The sequence below is a fragment of the Vanellus vanellus genome (assembly GCF_965231255.1).
Source record: "Vanellus vanellus genome assembly, chromosome: 10".
In the NCBI taxonomy this organism is placed as follows: Eukaryota; Metazoa; Chordata; class Aves; order Charadriiformes; family Charadriidae; genus Vanellus; species Vanellus vanellus.
The window spans coordinates 22,153,643-22,178,514 of NC_138915.1; the positions used below are offsets into that span (position 1 = coordinate 22,153,643).

At 41.1% G+C, this 24,872-nt stretch overlaps 1 protein-coding gene across 1 annotated transcript; it reads right to left on the reverse strand.

Moving 5' to 3' along the window:
• Nucleotides 1-9,106: 9,106 nt before the first annotated feature.
• On the reverse strand, nucleotides 9,107-10,843 carry CCDC160 (coiled-coil domain containing 160; the record flags this gene model as incomplete). The annotated part of the gene is given in 7 exon segments (XM_082488468.1): nucleotides 9,107-9,233; nucleotides 10,288-10,388; nucleotides 10,392-10,425; nucleotides 10,602-10,645; nucleotides 10,648-10,764; nucleotides 10,768-10,800; nucleotides 10,802-10,843. Coding segments are annotated over 7 exon segments (498 nt in total).
• Nucleotides 10,844-24,872: the final 14,029 nt, after the last annotated feature.

Consider the following 24,872-nt stretch of genomic DNA (forward strand, 5'->3'; position numbering starts at 1 on the left):
CCCCCCGCCCCCCCCGCTCCTCCGCGAGGCCCGGAGGCGAGGGAGGCGGGAAACGGAACGAGGGCGGGGCGGGGACCGCTATGCCTGCGCAGTTCTCATCCGCAGCCGTTGGAGCCCCCCCCCGAGTGTTGGACTGCGCATGCGCAGGAACGCGGCGAGGCATGAGCGCATGCGCTGAGCGCCTCGAGGCGGGCGGCAGCTCTGCGGCAGCGCGGGGGGGGCGGCGCATGCGCAGTGCGGGCAGGAAATGTTGCCCCGAGGGCGCGCCCTCACAGTGCCTCAGGCCGTGTTCCACCCGCGTCTGCCTCTCGCAAGCATTAAGGATGTGGGTCCAGCCCGAGCTGTGACACCCGCGGGCAGCCTTGCCCTTGCCCTGCTGGCTAAACGAGCACACACGTCGTTGATGGTAGTGCAGCGGCTGGTGGTAGCGAGGTACAGTGTGGTGGAAGGTTGGGTTACCTCGCCCAGGGACCAAAAGCATGATATACCCCAAGGCCCCGCGTTATTGCTGGGCTGGGGTGGTCCGGAGGTGGCCTGGAAGGGCTGTGCTCTCTGTTAGCAGGTCGTGGCCGTGTGTCAGGCTGTTTGCGGGGAAGCGAGAGGAGTAACGGTTCCCTTGGCTGCCCAACTGTCCTCAGGCTTACATTGTGAGGGGAAGAGAAACCAGGGCTTTAGCCACAGGGCCTTGGTCACAGCAATAAGAGCAGGACTTTGGACCACCAAAATAAGGCCTGGTTGTGCTAAATGTTGTGCTGAGACAGCAGAGCAAGGCCTCAGCTGGAGGGATTATTGACCAGTGAGGAGGAAAAGGGTATAAGTTACAGAAGACAGCCACAGCCAAGTAGGCTTGCCGGGTGTTTGTCTTTGGGAAAGGGTGGGGGAGTGGTGGCTAAGTTAGAGGTAGGACTGAAGAGAAATGGACTGAGCAAGAGAGCAGGTGGTAAGAGAGGCAAGTGTGGAGGGAAGGTAAGGTAAAGAGGTGATAAGGACAAGAAACTGCCAACCGTGATCAGTACAAATCCCTGCTGGATAACGTTTGCTGAAAACAGCCTCAGCTGAAAGGCAGAACTGTCATTGCATGGCAAATTGTGACTGCACTGGTTGTTTCCACAGTGGCTCTAATTTTGTGGTTTCTTCCTACCTTTTACTACCATCATATGGCAGAGATGCAGAGAGGTATTCTTATGATATTAGTTTCTCCAGTTGCGTTCGTGTTGTTCATCTTGCTCCTAGAGGATTCTTAGGGAGGATGGATTGAAAGAGTTTTGTGGGTATGTTTATCCATTCATAGACAAATTCTTGAGTTTATTTTTTTTGTAGCCACTGCAGCAAAATAATGCAAAATGCTTGCAGAAAATGGGTTGTCACTTGGAACTGATATGAGGTGAAAAAAAAGTCAACAATAATTAAAAGTGATCTGAGCAGTAAGCATATACTGCAGCTTAACAGATACACAAAGTATACACATACACACCCACATACACAACGTGCTTAAACAACGTCCTTCAACACAGAGAAGCACAATTCATGACAGGAGTAACTGTTCTGTGTTGAGAAAAACTATATTGTAGATGGTTGTATCAGCAAAACTGCTTTCTCTGATATGATTTGTTGTATGCGCAGAGTAGTGGTGATTTTAAAACACTGATATTGTGCTCAGTGTTAGGAGAAAAGTTGCAGCTGAGTATCCTACTGGTGTAAGAATAAATCAAACTGATAAAGCACTTTTCCTGTGGCTAAAACATCTTAAAACATTTAGTTTTGGTTTGAAAAAAAAGCTATTAGCTATAATTTACATAGTAACTAAATAGAAAAATGTGAAGCAAGAATCAAATTCCAGGAGATTGCCTATTTTTCTGAAATACAATAAGTAACAAAAACTATACTTTCCACAAAGTTGTCATCATATTGAATGTGTTGACCAAATCTGCATTACGCTAGAGAAACTCAAATGCTGATGCACATTTAAATATTCAAGTTGCTGCCATTTTACCTCATTATATGTAGATGATTTATACTCCTAACCCTACAGAAATTATTAAGACATCTTGTTATTTCTGTCTTTTTCAGTTTATTAATAAAAAGCTGTCTGATCATTTAGTTCCAGAAAACACTGCATGTCTTGAGGAAGATCTCTCCTTTCTCTTTGGTGTTCTTTGATTTTTACTTTTCAGTGAATGTTTATTGAATATCAGCTATTGGGAAAAAATAAAAAAGCCACAAAGACAATTGCTTTGGGTTTTGCTTGAAAAAACTTTTCCAGTGATTGTGCTTCCATCCCAGGACAATTATTTTTGTTTCCCTCTAGCAGTATTTTTATCCTCCTTTAGCACAAGGAGCTTTAGAGGGTAACATTTAAAAATATACACAGCAGTAAAGATAATTGTGATCATTGTTTGCTTTGGCTCCTGTTGAAATATACGCTATGCAGCATGTTGCTGTATAGCCCCAGCACCTGCAGAGCTAGGCAGAAAAAGCTTTCTGTGGAGGGCCCTACTGATTTCATGCTCTAGTAAAAGGCTGAGAACCAAAGGTGTGGAGGGCAGAAGCAACATTTTGTATGCGTTATGAGACAGTGATGTTATTTCTGATTTTCCAAGCATGAGTGTATTTTCCTTTCTTTCTAAAGGAATTTAAAATTAACATAGCCAGTTACTTTATTCTCTTATAGCACAGCATTTAAGAGCACTCTAGGGATGCTGTATCTCACATGAATACTGAGTTCTTACATACTTAGTTTCACAGAGAAGCTCAGCAAGGCAAAAAAATTAATGAGTTTTAGAAACAGCATATCCAGCTGACTTCATGTTTTATCATCATGATGTTTTACAGCAAGAGATCCCATGAATAATGGTCACATGCAGCAGCATCACAGATTCATTTTTAATTCCTACTGCCAGGTTATGGCTAGCTAATTGATTGCAGTAGGCAAATGGCAACGCAAGGAGATTCTGACTTTCTGATAAAATATTTTGACTGTGTTGGCAAGGAGCCCAGCAGGCATTAACCACTACCGGAACTTAGCAGTGCCTTGTGTTTGGCAAGCTCATCACCCACAAACTCAATTATTTACTTTCTTCCATTTCAAGAGAACAAGAAATGTCATCATCAAGAATCTAAAAAGACTGAAATTGCAAAATAGAGCTTGTCATTTGTTCACAGATACAGCATTAACCCAGTTGCTTCATAGACCTCAGACTTGTATAGGAACTATTCATCTTAAGTCACAGACTTGATCAGTTTTTTTGATTTTCTATAGCCCAGCTGTAGTGGAGTACATTTTACAGTGACTTCAGTGTGTGATGCTAATTTTTTTAGTTAAAATGATGGGAAACAAAGCTTCATTTATTTCCCTGATTAAAACAAAACCCAAACATTATATAACATCTGTGAGAATATACTTGGGGGAGTTATTCAAGAAAAGTCATTTTAGAAACAGGTTGAATCCTCTAAAAAAAAAAATCTGTTTAGCTGCTGTATTTATGCTATGTGATTTAAGTACAATCCAAACAAGTGCAGTCAGTCAAATCTTACCCTTTCTGAAGTCTGGTTTTAGGTACAAGATGTAACTGAAATAAAACAAAGTGGGACTCATACCATCTCGTCAGTGCTGGCAGCTTCCAAGAGCACAGCCAAACAGCTGAACCAAAACCCCAGCTACTTGCTCAAACAACCCTCATATTCTTTCTATTTGGACAGTGCTTTAAACCTTATGAGCAAAGGCAATTTGTTTATGTGTTTATTGTTTACATGATAAGATTTCAAGACAAGCACTTCCAGCTTTGCTTTAAGGAGATCAACAAAAAAACTAATTGCAAGGGTTCAGGAGAGAAATCAAAATAAAACAAGAAAACTGATAATGAATGGAAAATGTGCTGGGAAAAGAGAATACTGAATTGCTTAGCCATCCTGCAGGTACTCCTATTTTTAGCTTATCAGGAGAAAAAAAAAAAAAAGAAAAATTTCTCATAATTTTATTAACAGCCATTCAAATGTAATTTGAAAATTATAATGAGTAGTTGACCATGTGTCCTAGCTGGTGGTCAAATATGGACATCAAAAGCCTGTGCCAAGGGAACTTGCGTTCAACAAGCTTCGAGCTGTACCCCAGAACACCACAGGCAAACAGGTCTCTTCTCTTCTCTGCTTTTACTGTACAAGAGCAGCTTGATTTTAAGCTCTGGAATAATTCTCAGCCAATATGTGTTAGATACTTAATTGCATTTGCTTGGTTTTGTACAAGATTGTTAATCTTATATTCTTTCATTCTCAAAGTCGCTACAAAAGGTCCAGGCTTTAAACCTAAGGTGAAACAAAACAAGCCCCATAAATCCCCTTCAAAAGAGCAAATGTTGCCAATAGTGACTGAAATGTTAATTATTTTACCACTGATTCTTTTACCATAAAGATATACATGTATAAGATCCAGCGTTCACAGTCCTGAACTAGCTCTTTCATCTTCCAGGATTAGACAATACAGAGGTTCCTTACTCACTTAATTCATATTAATTGAGTTAAAAGCATGCTGCTTTAGACAACACGCCAGTACAGCAGCGTGTTAGCTCTACAAGGTGTGCACTATGGTGTGTACCCACAAGGACACCGTTTTTAGTGTTCAGTCACCTCAAAATATATATTTTCAGTGTGCCACATTTATACTGCTCCCCTGTTATTCTGGGACAAAACAATGGCAAATGCTCTGTTAATACATAAACAAGTGCTTTCCCTTGACCTAAGTCCAGGTTTGTCTTTCTGTGGTGACTAAATAAAGATATTTCTTGAGGTTTTGCGTGATATGTGTTGTACACATAATTAGGATCTCGTGCTACAAGTCACTTCAAGAATGTCACTTCATCTCACGGCTTTTTTTTCCTCTGTCTTGTCCATATAGATGGCAAAGGCTTACGAGCAGGAGCTGTTTCTTCCTACAGGCTTATACAGCAGCTAGCATAATAGCATCCTGCTATTTTCTAGGGCCTCTAGCTGCTATGTTATACAAATATTTAAGATACAACATTTTCAGATGTATGGATGGAAATCTATGTCTCAATTACTATATTTCTTACCTGCATTATGGTGTCTTGAGGTTATATACAAGCAACTAAGTCGGTCCTGCTCCCATAGAATTCACAAACTGATTCTTAAAAGGAGATGAGCATTACAAATCAGTTGTGTTACAATTACAAAGATAAAATGCCAACAAAGAAGTCAGAGTCTTACACTGTTTATGAGGTGTGAAATAATAAATCGTTGTTCAGATTCTTCTTTTTGAAAAGAACAGAACTGCATTAAAACGTGAATGCTCTACATATGGCTTAACCAGGTGGACTTCACCGCTAATATTAAGAACATTGGATTTTATATGATTTTATTTCCAAAAGTAATAGAATTTCAGTTTCAGACAAATCTGAAGAGGATTAGTACAAATCATACTTGTTTTGATTTATGATGTAGTTAATTCAGACTGTGCTCTTGTTTTAAATACACAACAGATGTTTGTGGTTACAATCAGTAACTGGAACATGCAAGCCGTTGAGGGTAGAGGTAAGATAAATTTAAAGATCAGTGAAGGACATTAGAACGATTTGGGTTCTAGTATTTTAACAACACTTTTTTTCTGCTAAAAACATACTAACATAGAAATAGCTAATGCTACTGTCATTTAACTAACCATCTTTAAGTTTCTGAATTAAACCAGTCAAAAGCACTGGATGGTTCTTGGAGCTATTGTCAGAGCTATTGTTTCAGGCCATCTGTGGCTTACGGAAAACATCTTCTCCTCATTTGTATTCAATATATTGTTAAAACCATCAGCACTTCCTCAAAAATAAACAAACAAGTCTCAGATTGCAGACTCAGTTTTCCATCTAGAAAGTAATTTCACAGCTACGGATTTAATACACCCTTCTGTTTTTTGAAGTGGTAGAACTATGCAGAATATGTTCTTTACAGTCAAACAATAAAGATATCTTAGACCAGCACTTCCTGAACTTTCTGGATGAACGAATACTGTTCACTTCTTAATGTGTTAGGAATCACTGTTAAACATAACTGAAAATACTGGTTTGTGAGTACAGGCAATGGCTTCGGAGAGTGTCCTGTGGAAATACCTGCACTAGGCAAGTAAAACCGCAAAGTTTATGTAAAGCGCGGGTGTTAGAATGACATTCAGAGTTAAGATATTCAGAGAACAGTCCACAGTTTTGGTCAAGCTCCCACAAAAGAGGCAGATATTCTGTGTATATTATTTGGGACTCGACTCTTGCGTATGTGTAGTTTATGTCCTTTACCACAATGAATTTAGGTCCTGACTCCCAGAGGAGGTGCAGTTGCGTGACCATCTGTATCTTTATTATTATTATTATTATTATTATTATTATTATTATTATTATTACTGGGAAGGTGGTTGTGAGGGGGGAGTTTTTAGTTTTCAACCAGATCAGCAACCTGATGTGACAGATTTCAGACCAGTACTGCTGCCTGAACCAGGGAATGCCAACCATGGGGTTAGGGAGGGAACTCTCAGGCAGCACAGTCCTAGCTGGGATTGACACAACTGTGGGAAGGCATTTTTTCAGGCTATTTTTTCAAGTACAATAGGAAAACTTTGGTTTATGACCCAGGACGGTCTGTTGCTTGGAAACCCACCTGACCACACAAGGTAGCTTTCTGAAAGCCCCAAGCTCTCCCCCTGAGAAGGGTGAGATGCCTGATTATTCAGAAAATATCAGCGATCAACGCACCACTACCTCTCCCACAACAAGGGGACATGACTGACTTGTTGCCACATCTTGTCCCAGATGCTGCTGGCTTCGAGCTTAGCTGATATAAATCACCCTGCATAGCGCTCTGTTACTTCACGCTCCAGCAGCAGTGTCTGTTCGAATGGTGCGTAACAGCTAGGCAGAAAAGCTGTAAACAAAACACATGCTCTGCCATTGTGTTTTGTTGCAGCATCTATGGTTTTCTGAAGCGAAATTGTGGACTTTCCAGCAAATTACATTATCCCTACTGCATAGTCTTTATGGATTGCTGTTAAATACCTGGCTGACAGTACAGAAGCATCTGAGTATTGTGGAAAGTGATTTCCCATTTTCAATACTTACAAAGAGTTGTCAGAGAGTAACGTGTGTTGCCTTCATACTCTTGTATCACCTTGGAGAGGATAGAATTTAGTTATCATGTGAAGTACTTGCTTAGCAGGAAACCAGCCCTCTGACAGAGGTATAGCAAAGGCTTATAACAATAAGAGTGTCTGTGGGGGGGCTAAAACTCACCAGGATTTTACAGTTGGCATCAGTTTTTGCCAGTTTTTAGCTCCTCACTTCATAGGAACACTGCACTGTAGTTATCGTCAAACTGTTAAATTCAAGTTTAAAAAATGAAAAGCAATTTTCAGTGCACATAAACTGTGAAATATATTTGAAAGCAATGTAACAATTGCAAATTATATTTTACGAGCTTTCTTCTAGCAGTAACTATCACACTAACAATACAACATTTGGGACACTGGGAATATTTAAGCTTGATAGTCTAGCCTAAGGACTGCACTAAGCTTTAATAAGACTATAAAGTCATTATCTCAGGTACCATTTAACATTGTTTCACTTGACACAAGTCAGAGATGGACAGTATTTTAAAGACCTGTGGATTGGATTCTCTGCTAGTGTACACTGCTGTGCTTCCGTGGACTGAACCTGAACATGAATTCTCATAAATACCCTGGGAGCATGAAAAAAATATGTTCATCAGATTAAGTGCAGTGTTGGACATTTCACTTTAAAATAGTAAGCCTTGCCTTAAACATTATAAAAATTTAGCAACTGTGATAGCGCCAATACGTGTTTATCTCACCTTCTTTCTGTAAGCTATTTTGGTGACATCCTCTACACAACAAAATAGCTGGGAATAAAGCCACAAAAAACATTTAAACAACCCAGGAAAGCCCCCAAACCGATCACTCCAAAGAGGTTTTAAATGAAATTAGGTTATAAACTTTCAGGCTTCTCCTTCCAGAACAGGCGTGATGGAAGAAGGTATAAACGCTGGCAAACATTCTGGTGTGCTAGCAAGGACCCCAAGGACTGAAATGGCAAGTGAAAGAGTTTTACTGCAGCAGAGGGGAGAATGAGGCACAAAAGTTAGGCAGGAGATTAGTTTTCATTTGTTTTAGCTTCAAGTCAAACGTGCTTCTGAATCATGAACAGAGAGACACCAATGCAGTTGTGACTGCAGGTGTGGGAGGCAGAGGAGGAGGGCGAAGACCAGCAGCAAGGATGCCTTTGGCCACAAACACAGTTTTGCTTCACAAAAGAAGAGATGAATACTGAGCTGTGCAGAGCGGTCTGGAGAAGACAAGCCTCAAACATAGGGCAGGACAAAGACCAAAGAAAGCTGCTTCAGCCTCTGAACTGGGTGCTTCTGCTTAAAATACCCCAAACAATTCAGCAGTCTCTCCTCCTGCCTCCACTTACCCAGGTCCAGACTCAACTGTAGTACGGCTGTAAAAAAACCCTCCACATTTGAATCTGTGCAATTCATTTTACTTTCTTGCCTCTGTTTTTGCTTCTCTCAATTTGCCTCTTCCCAGTTGCTTTGCCAGGCTGAACATCCCACCCCCCCTGCCCCCCTTCCCCTAAAATACACCCTCTGCTTACAGGGTAGTTTGGTCCTAGAGCTTCTTATAACTTGATTTTTTTTTTTTTAAGCTTGCTATTGTTTAATTACTACTTTGAAGTCAATTTAGTAGAAAAAAAAAAATCCCTAGTTTAAGGTGGCTTTTTGCATCCCCACCAAGCTATTCAGCAGGGCATTCATCCAGCATACAAAACTGTGCTGAAGCTTTAGGAGTTGAATGGATCGCTCCAGTAGAGATTTAATTTCCATGAAATTCCTCCATGAAAATCCACTCACTCCTCTCAGATCTGACAGACAGGCAAGGACTGGCCACTACCTTTGAACCGAGTAATTTTTAAATGCATCCCACCCCTCTTTGCCCCCCATGTAAATATGAATTGCTGAGGCTCACAGCGCGCTGGTGGAGTTTAAACCACTCATCTCTTCACAGAGTGCAAGGGGTGGTGGTGGGGGGTAAGCAAAGTTGAGCTCATGGCTCCTTGATGACTAAACTCAGGGTGGTTCGATAAATTAGCCCGAAAGCGATCTGCTGCCAGGTCTGTCCTGCTACGGCTAACTCCACAGGAACAGCGGCTTTGGCAGGTCTCCCTGCATGCCTGCAGGGAGACAATTGGCAGAAACCTGTGGAAAGCCACTGCCTGGGTCAGAGAAGGTCCCCAGCAGCTTTGGACACCTCCCCAGCAGCTCTGGACACCTCCCAGTCAACTCTAGACACCTCCCCAGCAGCTCTGGTCACCTCCCCGTCAGCTCTGGTTGCCTCCCAGCAGCTCTGGACACCTCCCGGCAGCTCTGGTCACCTCGCCGTGTTGCTTTAGAACATCTCAGGAGGTGCCTCATCCACCAGCGGTGGCATTGCGTTTCCCGGGGCGTTTGCCGTTAGAAACTCAACTTTTGCCCGAAAGGCGGCAGCCGGGGCGGGTCCGGTGCCGCGGTGCCACCGGAGAAGCCCTTCACCGGCGTGAGCTCGGCGTGCCACCGGCAGGCGTTCGGTAGCCACACAGTCCCCTCCAGACAAACCCTCTTTTCCTCGTTTTTTTTAAAGCATTTACCCAATCCTTTCTCACAGACCGAGGAGCGTTTACCGGAGCTCGGCGCCGGTCACCGGTGCCGCTCCCGGGGGCACAGCGCCCCCTGCCGGCCGTCGCCCCCACCCCCGGTATCGGGGCGGGTTTCGGTTAGCCAGGTCCGGTAACCGGGGGTCACCCCCCCATCCTCCGGTGCACGGCGGAGGAAGGCGGACTGTCCCGCCCCGGCGGGCACCGCCGCGCCCGGTGCCGGTGAAACCTCCTTAGACCCGAAAGGCTCCCGGAGATACAAACCGAAGCCAATCGGCAGGAAGGGCTGCGGGATTCCTTTCTATTTCTTCCACCCCTTCTGTCCCCTGCAGCTAACGCGGATTCCTTCCAATTGTGTCTTTTAGAAAATATTTACCCCGAAATCATCGAGCGCATCACTTCATGGTTGGGCCAAAACGTGTTTTTTAAGTATTTCTAAAGCTTCACTATTCCAGACATGCAAGAACTTTTCAACATTCAGCTCACTTTTGACAGCTTCCAGTTTGCTCTTCATTTTCCCCAGTATTGATGTTTTTCCACCTTCTCTGAGCAAATCTTATTTCTGAGCCCAGGCTGCTGCTTTAACTTTACTCACACTCCTGTTGGAAATCTGTGCTTTTTAAATTTAAGAGCTGCTTCTCTTGCCTGGAGCAGCTCTTCATTTAATCTTAAGTTTGCTGATTTTTCACCTAAGCCTTATTTTAAACCTTGAAGCTTGAGATCTTTCCCAAATCTTGCCCTTTGACTGCTGTAACTGAGGAGTATCGCAGTGAACCTCTTTTTTTTTTTTTTTTCTTTACTTTTTATTTTTATTTACGGTTTGCCGTTCCTGCTCAGCACTCCCAAGGTCCCTTTCTGGGTTTCCACGCGTGGCTTTGAGCTCCCGGAGGCTCCTGTAGCTTTTCTGGCCTCAAAGCTGAGAGTGCCTTTGCGCTCCAGGCACAATGACCCTCTCTGTTCCCTGGAAGCTTTCTTCGGCTCCGACATCTAAATCACCAGCCCCACAGCAGGCAGAATCCCCTTCTGTTTCCTCCTTGGAAATGTTTATCTTTGCACCTACCAACTTCGGTTCCTATGCTGGAATGATGAGTTTGGGAAGCCATTCTTTTCCTTTTGAACCCTTCTTCCTCTAGAATTTTTGTAATTGCCATACTGTAGTTTTTTTTTTCACTCTTTGCTCTCTCTAAAGGCAATTTATTCAAACATTAGTGACTCATATTGATTAGCTTGACTAAAAAAGTCCTGTGCGTTGAAATTAGGAGAAAATAACTCCTCCCAGTGTTTTCCTAAGGTTTGTTTCCTACCACAGGGGGAAAAAAAAAGTTAAAACAATATACTTTGACTTTGATGTGAATGCTGATTATTTTTCTTGTAGAAAGATTTAAAACTTTGAATGTCTTTCCTTAACAGTTCTCATATAAGGCTGCAGTGGGAAACTCACACACCAAGGTGGTTTTATTCAGTATAAATAAGTGTCTTAGAAATGTTACTACACGCTAACTAAACTACACAGGAGCTCAGCTGTATTTTAGCTGTTGGTGGGATATTAAAACTGTTGGTATGATATTAGGTTGTCAGAGGAAACGTTTTAGAACTATACTTTTTAAAACCAAACAAATGTGTATAGTTCATGCATTAAGCAAAACTAATTTTTAAAATAAAGTAAGTTTTACAGGACCTATGTTTGAAATGTTTACTTTTATGGACTGAGGATTACAAACTATATTTGTTGTAAACTCGCTTCTTCATTTAATCATTCATCACCACTCAAACTCTTCAAAGGTACTTACTTTGTTTTAACATTTGCTTTGGGATCTGAATATATGAAACACTGCTGCGATTTAGGTGCTAAGTGTTATTTAAGAACTGTGGAGGTGTCAGACCTTATTATGCTGAATTACTAGAAAGCTATACGTAGTATAGACAGGCAATATATGCTGCCTCTGGTAACCCTGACAATTGCCCTTTTATCCTGACCTACAAGATTCCTGATATTCCAGTCATAGTCCATTCTTTGCGTGAAAACTAAGCAGAGGCACAATTATACAAAATCATATAAGTTTTGCCCAGGAAACAAACTTCTGTAGGAACTTCAAGGGTGTCTCCAAATCCATATCACTTAATCAGGACATGAGTCAAAACCTCCAGGAGTGAAAAATTTGGAGTACATTATTACCTTATTTACTCAGATTTATTTGTTCAGGTATGTTTCATTGCACTGTAATTGTTGAACTGAGGAGATGAAAGCCAGTTTACTTGCAGTTAAAAATAGAAAAGTAACAAATTTTATCTGGATTTACATTAAAATCCCGTAAGAACAACTGCATGAGGTGAAATATATTGACAAATGATTATGGTAAATGTTTGTCTGTTCTCAGAATTGGATGATCGATCTAAGTACAATTTAAAGTTTTAGAAGTATTATTCATATAAGCTAGATGTGAATGAGATTTTTGACATAGGCTTTATAATTGGGCATGAGGAAAGTTAATAACTAACTAACAGCAGTAATATTTCACTTAACCAAAATCAAATAATTGGATGGTAATGAGTTCAGAGATGCTTTATCATATGTCGAGGTACTCCTATATGGTATGAGTATGCATAAATTGAAATACAAATGTTGCAGGAAGGATGTCTTCTATCTTTGCTTGCCATGTAAACTTCTCACTGACATTAGAGGAGGACCAGTGTAAATTGAAGGCAGTTTGAACTCCTGAATTTCTGTCTCGGTTGGCTGAGGATTAATAATCATGGAATTTGTCTTCCTCTGTGAGATTTTGATCATCCTGATCTAGCAGTTATTAGCCAGTTGTGCAGTTGTTTCAGCCCAGATTGTAACCAGCAGGTACCTCCGCCTTAGAGGTCAGCACTGAATTAATCTGAAGTCTGAAGTCATACAGGCAGGGATCTTATTAATCATAAGAGAATGGCAACTTCACCTGAAGTTGTCCTTCTAGAACAAAACTGACATGCGCTAAGAGTGCACCTAGCAGAGATTTGCAGCCTGTTCTGTGGTGAGGAGCTGCTCAGGGCTATGGGAAGGCAATTCGCAAGGGTCGTACATTCATGTTGGTTGGAAACAAAAATGCAGTTGCATAAAGAAAAAAGGGAAAAGGAAGAAAGCAAGTGAGACAGGAAGAAAGAGGAAAAAAAGGACAGGAAGAGGAAGGAAGGAAAAAAAAAAGAAAATGTAAATGCTATTATTTATCTACTATACTGCTAAGCTTTGAATTATTCGAACTATGTATCCCAAAACTCAGCTCCAAACTTTGGAAACGTAGGATTTCTGACTGCATTACCAATGACTACAATTAACCGTGACACATTTTTTTCATAACAAAAGTATGCTGACTTCCAGTGCAGCAAATAAGCACACTAAAACCAAACAACAAATTGGCATTTAATTAAACACCAAAGGGTTGAATTTCCAGACGCACTGAGGGCACTGTTGTGGAAGCAAAAGCAGCGCTTCTGATTTCCCCCCACCATCCTCAGCTGGACTTTTCTGCATCCTCCTTTGTCCAGGCTTCAGCCATTGCTTTATGCTAAAGTCTGCCAGTTCAGCTCACTGATCCGCAGAAAAATTACATTTTGGAGGTGTGTTGTTTTTTAACGGGTCAGCACGATGAACCAGCTGCCCCTGTATCTGTGTGAGCATCAGGGGAAGGAAGGAGCAGCTGCAGGAGAGGCTGAAGGAGAGCACCCTTTGTATCGCCGTCCTACTTTACCACTGACCTGGGCACTGCCTGGAGCACTCACCGGACTCGGCCAAGCTGATGTGCCCCAGAGACCTCCACGGGACAGCAACTGCGGGGCTCAAATTTTGGATACCCGACACATAAATCACTCCCTGTGCAGATATGTGAGACAGAGAGTACAGCATGATCTTCAAAAAATGTTTTGTGCCGATATAATTGCCTGATAAATCAATTAAAAATTAAATAGTGATGGAAAGAGTTATCAAAACCCACTGTTCCTAGAGGAGTACAGGTACTCTGTGCAGCTTAGTCCTCTTCTACCCCAGAGGTGAATTACACGAGTTAAAAGCAACCAATGTGAGTTATAACCATGTTTGGAGCTGCCCACATTCAAAGTGGCAGTTTTCCAGGAAAGTGCTCTGTAACTGCAACAATTTTGGTCACAATCTTAGTCTCTGGGACTGGTGGCCTGTCCTCTTGGGCTTGCCCTGAAAATGGGCTTTCTTACATCATACGTATTATACCTCTGAGATAAACTGGTAGCGAAGGGGCACAGGAGAGGAGGAAAGGAGAAATTCATGGGGTTTCCTGCTGCAGCCTGATCTCAGAGGAAGCCGTTGCTTCCTGCAGCGTGGGTAGGGGAGCCCTACGAGCCAGCTGGGTACTTGCTTTAAGAAAGAGGTCTGTTTAGATAAGTCAAAAGCTGGGTAAGAGCAGGCAACGAGCAGTGCCGAACGAGGCTGGAAAGAACACCACCAGTGCTGCCAGAACAATCAGAAGGCACCAGATGTGCCACTGGTGGGTAGTGGTACTTAACATGTGTACTATAAGGACAGATGATCCCATCATCACCTTGCAAGAAGATGGTGCCTCCACGATCAAGCCCTGTGTTTGTGGTGTCTCCTCTTCCAGTCCAATGATGAGCATATTGCAGAAGGGAACAGAGAGGGTCTCGACCTCTCTGACAACCAGGAACTCTTTGTGACCTACATAAATTTGTCCTAGACACCCTCTAAGAACCTAATGAGAGAAGAGACAAGCACTCAGGTAGTTTTATTTGTCTTTTTCTTAATTTTCATTCCCTCATCCTTCCCCCCCTTCTTTCTCCACCTCAGTGCTTTCCCCTCTTATCTTTCTTCCTTTCCTAAAAGTGCTTGTCAAAGGTTTTTGGGTACGGAACAAAGGGATCGCTTTTTGAAGTGATGTATTGTAGGAAGTGTCATATTTTAGGAGTATAAACTGGCAGAAAAAAACCAAAACAAAACAAAACAAAAACCAGCCAACCAACCAAAAAGGTGAATACTTCAAGCAACATAAGATCATTCCAAATGGCATGCTTTCTTAGGTTAGACAGCTTTTCTAGCAACAGAACAAAAATTCCCACGATGAGAAATTCCAGTTACAGACTAGTAACTGCTAATTTGAAGGTGACAGCCATAAAATTGCCATGAGGCCACAGTTCCCCATGAGCAGAGGAGGAACAGCCCAAAGAAGCTCTTTGCGGGAAGGTGTCCTGGGTGGGCAGGGACGGCCATGTCCCAACTCGCTCAGAATCACTCCAGTTTGACAGCACTGAACCGAGCAAAACTTTGTACAAAGAGGAACACAAATATTTAGAAGAAGCAATCAAACCACAGGCAGAACTTGGTGGCGAACCATGGATTTTAACCTCTTATTCCATTGTGTTTAATCATCTGTTTTCATAAGCGGTAACCCTGTTGTCAAGCTCTAACAGCCAAGACAAGAGAAAGACAGAGACATTTTAGTGTTGCTTTTCTGGGACATTCATCTTTCTCCCTCAGAAATGCTCTCCTTTGGAAACATTGATCAGCCAGAATCCATTTGAGTAAATCCAGTATCCTGATACAAGTGTACATTCTGGCTGCCGTTATTCCCCAGCCAGACCCTCTCCCCATCCCTGCTGGCACAACAGTTTAAAATAAGCCCCTTTACCTCCCCAGCTTTCACCCGAACCAGATTAACCGAACACATCTATGTACATTACTTAATGATTTTTCTTAACGCGGACTAGAGAGTGTGCAACACAAGTTACTCTGTCCCTACATCTACAGGGTCAGTGATTTTTGGCAGAGGACTGAGATGATAAGCTGGAGGCAGCAGTATCTTCAAACGCCCTTGCTGGATCTGGAAAAGAGTATTTGTAAATGGCACAAGATTTCTAAACACACAGTAAAAGTGAACATCTGATGTTCCAATTTAAGGAGGGTAACGGCTCTCTTTCCAAGTGACCGGGTAGAAGACGGCAATGAGGTCAGCAAGCAAAACCGACCGCGGGAATCAAGCCACTGCGTCCCCCAGGAGGAGCTGGGTTGTGATTCCTCCAGCCCGAAAGAATCGGTCAATACCCAGACTGACGGTCGTACAGTCTAAAAATGCAGACCTTGTTCTTCTGGAGAGAAATGTGCACGTTAAACAAACTCCTTTTCAGAATCCCGAGAACAACCTCTGTCATCAGCCTTCCCACCTTCTGTTCTCCGCAGTCTTCCCTGCGCGGGGGCAGCACTGCTTCCCAGGGACAAGGAGAACTGCCAGGTAGAGAGCTTCTACAAGAAATTGGCCCTTTACTTCTAAAGCATTAGAAAAAAAAAAGATGTTCAGGATTTCGCTTTCTGGATTTCATGGAGTGTGAGACTGTCAAACCTGCAAAAAAAAAAGCCCCAACAAACCCACAGAAAACCGAAATCATATTGCAGGAGGAGGAACAGGGCAGCACTGAAGAGAGAAGAAAATTTCCAATTGTTTTCGTTTTCCTTATATTAACTCTTCCCTAATGCGCAGTTTCTCTCTGCACCGTGAATCACATATGAGATACGCTGGTCGTTTTGCTTAATGAACTTCTGGGAGGTGCTCACTCGTTACAAATGAAGTGCCTGGCCTGAACGCCCGTACGGAACAGAAGATTGTCAGCTGCTACATTTCCTGAGAAAAATTTCCTAGAGAGGTATTAGACCTACTCACTGATTCTACGGAGAGAGTTGTTAGCTTCTCCTCCAGACATTCAGCAAGAATCTTCTCAGGTCTGTGGCTTGAAAAATGATACATTGAGAGTTATTGCCAAAAAAAGAAGGGAAAATTAAAGCTTTTAGTATAGCTATTAAAAATTACTTGAATCGCCACCAATTTCTCCTGCAGCTTTAGGTAGCACATGGTGTGAGTTCATCCCTGATAAAATGCAAGAGGTTCCAAATTATCAAGTCATGATCTTTTGAGACAGTTAGGAAGCTTTTTTAAAACATTATAATAGAAATACTTCTATTGAAATTTAATTTGAGACCAAATATATTAAAGAATACAAATCATGGTGAATTTCACTGCAGATATTAGACACCAGCAGAACCCCCCCAGTGTGTTCTGAATGATACCGCAAAAGAATTAAATGCAATTCAAAAACATCTCAAACACCTTTAATTCTAATTTATATGTTTCTGTCCCCTTACTGTGACTACCTCTGAGAATCAGAGCTGCGCTTACTTGAGCTACGAGATCTTAATTGCATCGGAAAAGATATTTAGGAAAGCAGAACAGTGGATAGGAAGATACAGAAAATAAAGACATTATTTTATGGGATACTGTTGCTGTTCTTAATCTGATTGCTGGGCATGTTTGAAAAAAAAAAAATGCTCTGAAGGTCTGGGAGCTGCACGTATGGATGGACGTTGTCTTCAGGTCTAAGACAGGCACATTTTCTAGAGCTAGGGGAGCCCTGGAGATATTCTGTGGCCAAAACGCGATTCTGCCCTTTACTGAAAACCAGCTGTTCATTTGACAATTCCCACTGCTAATCAAGGTTTCATTAGTTACAAGTTTTTTCTCTTTTTTTCTGGACTCAATTTATCCCTTTTGAGCATTGCTACAGGTTACGTTAAACTGCAGATATATTTTTGTCCATGAAGTCACCCATTTTTTTAACTGGAAGTGGGTTGGAGGAGCAGTTTTGGTTTGGAAAGCATCCCTCATCCCACCCTCTCCCATCCGACTTGTGAAGTAGGGGACCATTGTGCAGGTTCCCAGATTTCCCAGCACAACCTGTGTGTGAAGCAGCATTTTCTTTCACTCCTCTTAATAAAGATTGAGCCTTCTGTGGGTAGGTCTGTATTCCTGAGAGCAATAGAGGGATTTGGAGATGTCGCCCTTGCTTTGCTACGTGCCAACGACGATTGCCGTTGGGTTGTACGGTTTATCTGACGCGGGGGTACTCTGTCCTGTACCCCGTCCTCCCGCAGAACTGCCCGGCGTGAGCTTCTGGCAGGGCTACTGGAGGAGGAGGGGGAGTCTGCTCTTGCCCTTTCTCGGCTGGAAGGGCACGGGAGAGCAATTATACCTATTCGGGCTCACTTAAATGTATTTTGCTTTTCATCAGAGTAACGAAGATAAAATACATTTCTGAGATATGTAACAAAGGATGCTACCTTTTGTCATATGAAGCTTTAAATATGACATTACAGAAACAGTATTTAAAATGTAATTATATGGTTTGAGATGTATTTTATATGTGCCTTTCTTGTGCACGATGCTGGTTTATCCTCTGCATATATATAATGTAATGGAAATATGTGACATATATTATTATGTGTTTCAGCCTCAACATTTACTTACCCAAGAATATAATTAACACCTTGATAGACTGAAGTACCTCCAGTTTGTATCAAGGAGTGAGTGACTGGTCTATGTTGAGCAAGGGCCAAACCTACAAACATTTATTGGAATAAGCCTTCTTTCTCAATTCTTTCAGCTTCTTTCCTTGTATTAAATGGAAGCACTGAATGAAACAGAAATTAACCATTCTTAGCCACCAAATCTAATTTTTGTTCTGGTTTTAGCTTCTCTTTGTTTTATGAGATCCTACTTTGAATTCTCCTTCAGGCTGTTGGAGATTCTGGGCTGAGGTGGGCATGTGGAAATGAGAACAATTTAGGAAAACCCTGTGGTCAAACAAGACAAGGAAGTTTGGGAGCAGCCATTAACTGCTGCTTCATTAGAAGCTAAATCTTCGCTCACTAAATGCCACCGACTGCAAAGAAAACGATCTCATCATAGTATAGAAGGGTGCAATCCATGCATTGAACCAGAGAAAATACATCTAATATTAAATATCAGTGAATCTGGTCTACGCTTCTGGTAGTGACTTGCCAGTCTGGCATTAGATAGAGCTAGTATTCGAGCATACCAGCGGCTGATAGATAAATTGGTTTAATTTAATTCTGGCAAATTAGAACTACCTTCTATTTCCAACATAACAAGATATCTCAACAATAAGAATGAAAACAGCTTCTGGACATGGAATCCTTCCATTCTTTCTATTCTTTTCTATTCTATTCTATTCTATTCTATTCTATTCTATTCTATTCTATTCTATTCTATTCTATTCTATTCTATTCTATTCTATTCTTTCTATTTCCAGGTGCTCTCCGTTTGCTCTCAGAAGAATCAGCATTGCACCTTGAGAATGCTGGGTGGAATTCTTTCAAAGGGGAGGGGGTATAGGGGATCCATAAAATATCTTTAAAAATACTCTCTTATCTTGTTCTTCAGGGAAGATTTAGAAAGCTTTGGTATACATTTCAGTACAAACCCTATTAATTTACCAACTGCAGTGTTTATCTTGGGAAATGCATCTTGCCCTTTCTGTAAGCAAAATGTCTTTATCTTGACGGACGCTTTTCCGAAAAAAAAAAAAAAAAAAGGACAATGGGAGAATGGATCACAGAAACCTCTGCCTGCCTTGTGGGAATTTAGGTAAAAAGAGAAGAAGAGAACATGAGGCATTCCACTGACAAGTGCCATGCATGAAGCTTTTCCAAATCAGACTCTTCCAGGTTTCGCACACATAATTTTTTTTTTTTTAATGTTACAAAACTAAATAGAACAACATGCTCAGAGATAATACAGTTTTCGTGGAACGTTTTACTTTGGGAAATAACTAGTTTTCTATCTTTAAAGGATGTGATCAGCCTTACTCCTAAAGCACTCCTGGCACCGCACCGCGGGCTCCAGCGCTCAGCATCAATAAATAAACCGGTGCCTTATCTCAGCCCCTAGTACCGGTAAGTGACTCCCCTCTCTCCCAGCCCATCTCCCCCCAGGATGCGACCTTGTGTTTGATTGCTTCCCCAGCCCTTACAGCCCCGCTCCAGCCCTCCTCCGGCTTCTCCCCCTCTTCTCCACCCAGTAGCTGCTGTTGCTCTTGCCAGGACTTTTAAAACTACTTTAGACTTACTTAAATGTGCGAGTTGGAGGGGAGACCGCTGGCTTTATTCTTTTCCGGTATTGACTTTATCCAGGGCATGATCCTGTCAAGCCACAAATTCCAACAATTAGGTGCTGGGCTGCATCTCCTCTTAAAGAGCCATCCTGTATTGGAAACATACCTAAGAACCGAAACAAGGATGGGAGCGGGCTGTGGGAATGTTACAGAGATACACTATTGCAAGCAACAAAATTTATTTAAGTAATTTTATTTTTAAAATTAACTACACAGATTTAAGAAATGTGCTTGTTTCTTTCTTGCAAAATTTCAAAGTTGGGCTATTAAACTTCCTATTAGAAATTCAGTTTTCAATAATCTTTTTGAAAGAGTAAAAGAGTCCTTAAGAACCCTGGTTTAACTGAAAGAGCAGATAATAACTCGTTAGTGTTTCTCAACGAAATTGCAAATACGTAGTAAAGCCCTTTTAAAAATACACTAGAAAATTAATTAAAACAATTCTAATTATAGCTATATATTAAAATAACGTTGGATTTTTGTTGTTTGGTGGTCGCTAATTGTTCAAATGCTGAGAGATATTCCAGGATTAATTCTTTGACTTTATGAATAGATATTTATTAATGTTTGCATACTCTTACAATGTGTTTAACGGTATCTTCTCCCTTGAATTGCAACCTTAACTGTAATTTAACCAACTTAAGTTCTGCTACACAAAATATCCTCCATGCCTTAACCAACTTTAGGGTCCTTTAACTGCCTTTTTATACAGAATTTTAGGCTAGGAGGAACAAAAGGATGCACTTTTCACGACCCTGGAACCCTGTGACCACTGGGAAATCAAAAGGGTGGTGACACGAAGGAAAACTATTGTCCACAAAAATAAGCTCTTCAAGGGGCACCAGGAATGCACAATAAAATCCCAGTTTCCTTTGTGTGGCTGTTTATGCCCATGGCTTGCATCACCCAGAGCTCAAGAAAAGATCTAAACTAAAAAAGGAATCCTGGTTTCTAAGAAAATTCCATATTCTTCTAAAAAACCCCCAGACCTATGTGAAACAGAATCTTTTAAGAATTCATCATCTCTTTACAAATTAAATATGTAACTCTGAGGTAATGAAAATCCTTCAGCCTGCTCTGCGGGAATCAGAGAGGTGGCTTTAAAAAGTGATTCCAGCAAATAGGAGCAGATGGGAAAATAACCTGATTTGTCAGGACTGGAGGATTTAGTGAATTTGCTGCCTTCTAACTCTATCATTACTAGAACGTAGCAGTGTGTAAGAGCTTAATTAGAGAATCAGCTCTACTTTGACCTGAAAACATTCCAAGTAAAAAGGGGAAAAAAAAAAGAAAAAAAGAAAAAAAAAAAAGGAGTGGTCCTAAATTCTTAATTAAGCAAAGCTGCTATTGAAGCCAGTAGTCTTTTTTCCACTGAAGGCTGAAAAACAAGGAAAAATAACCATAACTTTCAAATAAAAAATACAGATAAATAAAATTACGGGTGAGCCTCATGTTATAGTCTCTTAAAATAGTCTATTGTGTCCTATATCGTTATACAAAATGTAAAAAGTTATTGTTGTTAAAGTCTTTTTGAAAAAGACTTTTTCTAATTCAACTTGAAATCAGTGAAGAGAGAAAATTCCATTGACTTTAATAAGCTTTGTATCAGGGAATTGCCTGGTAATTTATGCAAAACATTATAATTAGAGTTTCTTCTAATAAAATCAGTTCATAAAAATGTGTACAGATAAAATATGCAGTTAAAACACTTTTGTTTGTGTATAAATGTTCCTCAGGGATTTGCAGAGCAAAGTTAAAGTGCTGTGCTGGTGCAGCAAGTTCAGGCAAGGAAAATAGTCAGATACTACTTGTAAGCAAAAGTGAAATCAACTGATTTTTCTCATTTCTTCTTAGAGGCTTTCAAAAAAAAAGTAAGCAGAAGCATATTTGGAGAAAAAAATACAGTTCAAAAGGCTGTAGCTTTAACAGGAGAATGGAGAAGTTTTTTTTTTTAAGATTATTTTTAATTGTATAATTTAACAATTAAAATGATTGTGAGAATTTATTTGTGGGGAAGGGTGCTAAAAGTACTGAAACATTTTATGCTGCAACTGTTGGTCATCTCTGCAGAAACATATAAATAAGAACTTTTAAAAAAGACAATTAAACTGTCCTGAAAGCAGTAATTTTTAAGTTGCTGATGCATGTGATCTTTTAAAGCTTATTTTTGGCTGTAGGTTTTATAGTGAGAATAAATTAGACAACACTTCTAAAACTGATTATGCAAAAGCTGGGAGAAGCAGCACAACAAAAGCCGGAGCCTCACAGGCACGCTAAAAACGGCGTAAAAACCCCAAACCTACAAGTGACCTCTCGAGCCCTGAGGCACCTCGCGCAGCCGACAAAGTTTTGGAGACAAATTGTACTTATTCCTAGTCCTGTTTTCAAACAGCTCGTCAAGTGAGTTCATACATTTCCTACAAAGCGGAGAAGTTGTCTTTATGGAATTCTGTGCAATCTTGTACAAAAAAGTAAAGAATAGTTGAAGAATTAAAACACTCTTAAAGTTTGACTTTTTTTTTTTTCACATTTAATCGAAACTTGATGTTACAGAGGTCGACAGGAGATTGCAAACACGGGCAAATCTTAAGGGAAAAACTCATGTTTGATTTGATATTATTCTCCCTGAATCTTCAGTCTTCCTAAAGTTTTGTGCTTTCTTCTTAGGGCAGAGAGGAGCTATTTATCTCCCAGGCAAGCAAAGCACCCTCCCAAAATGCAGTGATGCCACAAGCCATGGCACTCATCAACAGCTTTTAACGCAGCACCCATTGGGAGGAAGGTAAGAGAACAGGATCTATCTAAATGAGTGATTTAGAAAGGAAAGGAAAAGTCGAGCTAAATCAAAACAAACAAAACATATATTGTTTTAATGCTTCACGTTACAGTATGTGTAAAGTACAATCTCTGACACATTGAACATTTAAATTATACAGAGGTTCACGTGGAAAAACCCGCTTCAGAATCTGCATTTCAGTTCTACATGGGAACATGTGGGAAATTAAAAGAAAACAATAATATATTGAGCATACTCTTGTAATTTGCCTTTAAACCTTTTATCTTCCAAATTACACAGGTTGGGTTTTTTTAAGCACAACAGCCAAACTCTAATGCAGAGGTACATGGCAGAAAATATACTCTAAATCACTAAGCAGAGATCTTTTTGCTGCCCTTTTTATACAAAATTCTGGGTCCATTATAACAAAAGGATGCACTTTGCACGACCTTGAGAGCCTGTGGCCATTGGGAAATCAAAAGGGTAGTGACACTAAGGAAAACTATTGTCCACAAAAATAAGCCTCTCCAAGGGGCACCAAGAATCCACAATAAAATCCCTGTTTCCAAGAAAATTCAGGCATTTCCATCAAAAAAGACTGGTAAGATAAATAGAATGTCCTCATAAGCCACAGATTCTTAATGATACAAAATGTCTAAGTCCACGGTAAACAAAGCCGCAACCAAAACTAACATCTCCTAACTCAGGCTTCTCAAGACCTGGGTCACGACCCAGCGCCTGGGCACAAGGGACCTCAAAAGCGTTTCTGAGCTGAAATTGCACGGAATTTGTTTTGCATGATACACATTTCGGTTAGAGTTTCGCTCCCGTGCAGAGCTCATAAAACTCCCGCAACTCTCTCTTTGCTGACAGATACGATTTTGGCGGTAGCGATTATCGCTGCCGTTACCTTTTCAGCGTTTGGGTATACGTGAGAGCGCAGGCTGAGCGGAGAGAAACCCCGGCACGCTGGCTGCTGCCTTTTGGCTGCCCTTCACTTTTGTGCAGCTTCGGTGTTTTTTCCCAAGTTTTCCAATTAACCCATTTTGAAACTTTAAAAAATCAATAGACAAAGCATTTTGCTATACATTTTGCACTTTGCTTTATAATTCTGTATCAAGACTCTTAATTTTCTAATTACTTTTTTTTCATCTCGAGTCTCTTCGGTTTCTTCTAATGATTGTATGGGAAAAAAAAATATTTGTGATAGATTCAAATTATTAGAATGTGGTATTTTGTGGAAAATAAGTGTGGCTATGATGATGAAGTCGCTTGCAGAATGTCTGCTTTTAGATGGAGTTCTGCTTGTACCAAACACACCTTTTTCTGTCTTAGACCTGTAGGAGGCAGAACTCAGCAAAACTTTCACCATTTTACATGGCACAAAGGCATTTTTTTACTCAATGCCATGTTCTTGCTAGTCAGCGCTGGCAAGAATTTGTTGAACAGGGCAAGTTATACATAGCAATATTTTCAGTTGATATATACTTTTAAAATCTCAGCCTGCAAATATTTACATGCCCGAGTAACTTAACTCACATAAATAAAGCTATTTGCATTTTTGGGTGTTTGCAGAGTTGACCTCTAATTTCCATGAAAATCCAAAGAAAATACTGTATGATTTTTCTCAAAGAGTCAACTAAAGGGCATATGTAATAGGCGGACTTGGGAACTACATGATTTATTTATTAACTCAGTTTAGTATAAATTCTTAAGAGTTACTGCCTCCAAGAATTTCTACACATTGGCCGTAAATTTTAACTTTTATCCTCGCAAAAACTGGTGGGGAACATTATTAAAGTTACAATGTTGTGAGTTTGTTTGTGCTGAATCACAATAATCAGAATGTTTTCACTCATTTTTGCAAAGCCGACAACTCTGCGATGTAAACTGCAAATTTGCCTCAGCTGGTTGCATATGGCTCATGTTTAACCAGAAAATAATTTAATGTAATGAGCTGCAGAGTAAACCGGTCTTAAACATTAACAGAAGTTGGTGTCCTGAGACACGTGATTTCCACGAAAAAATCCCTTTCACCCCCATCAATTCCATGTTCTGTTTGGCTTAATGGAATTACACCGCAGAAGCATTGCTTTGAAAATAGACTTAATAGGTGCATTTATACAGTAAGAGTAAATTTATGCAAACACGGGGAAGGCGGTGTCTCCCCAGAACTTGACAGCTCGAAGCTCTAGAAAAGGACACCGCCGGAGGGATGATGTGATGGGGCAGGAGCTGCTCTCGTGCCCCTCTGGCGAGAAGGCAAAAGTGAGGCAACCCGGGCAGGACGGAGGGCACGCTGTCTGCTGGCACATCCCCGTGGCTGGAAGCCAGTCTGATTAGCTGGCCAGAGGGGCTTCTGCTGCGCTGCCGGACCCTGGACTGCCATCAGACCCTGAGCTGTCATCAGACCCTGGGCT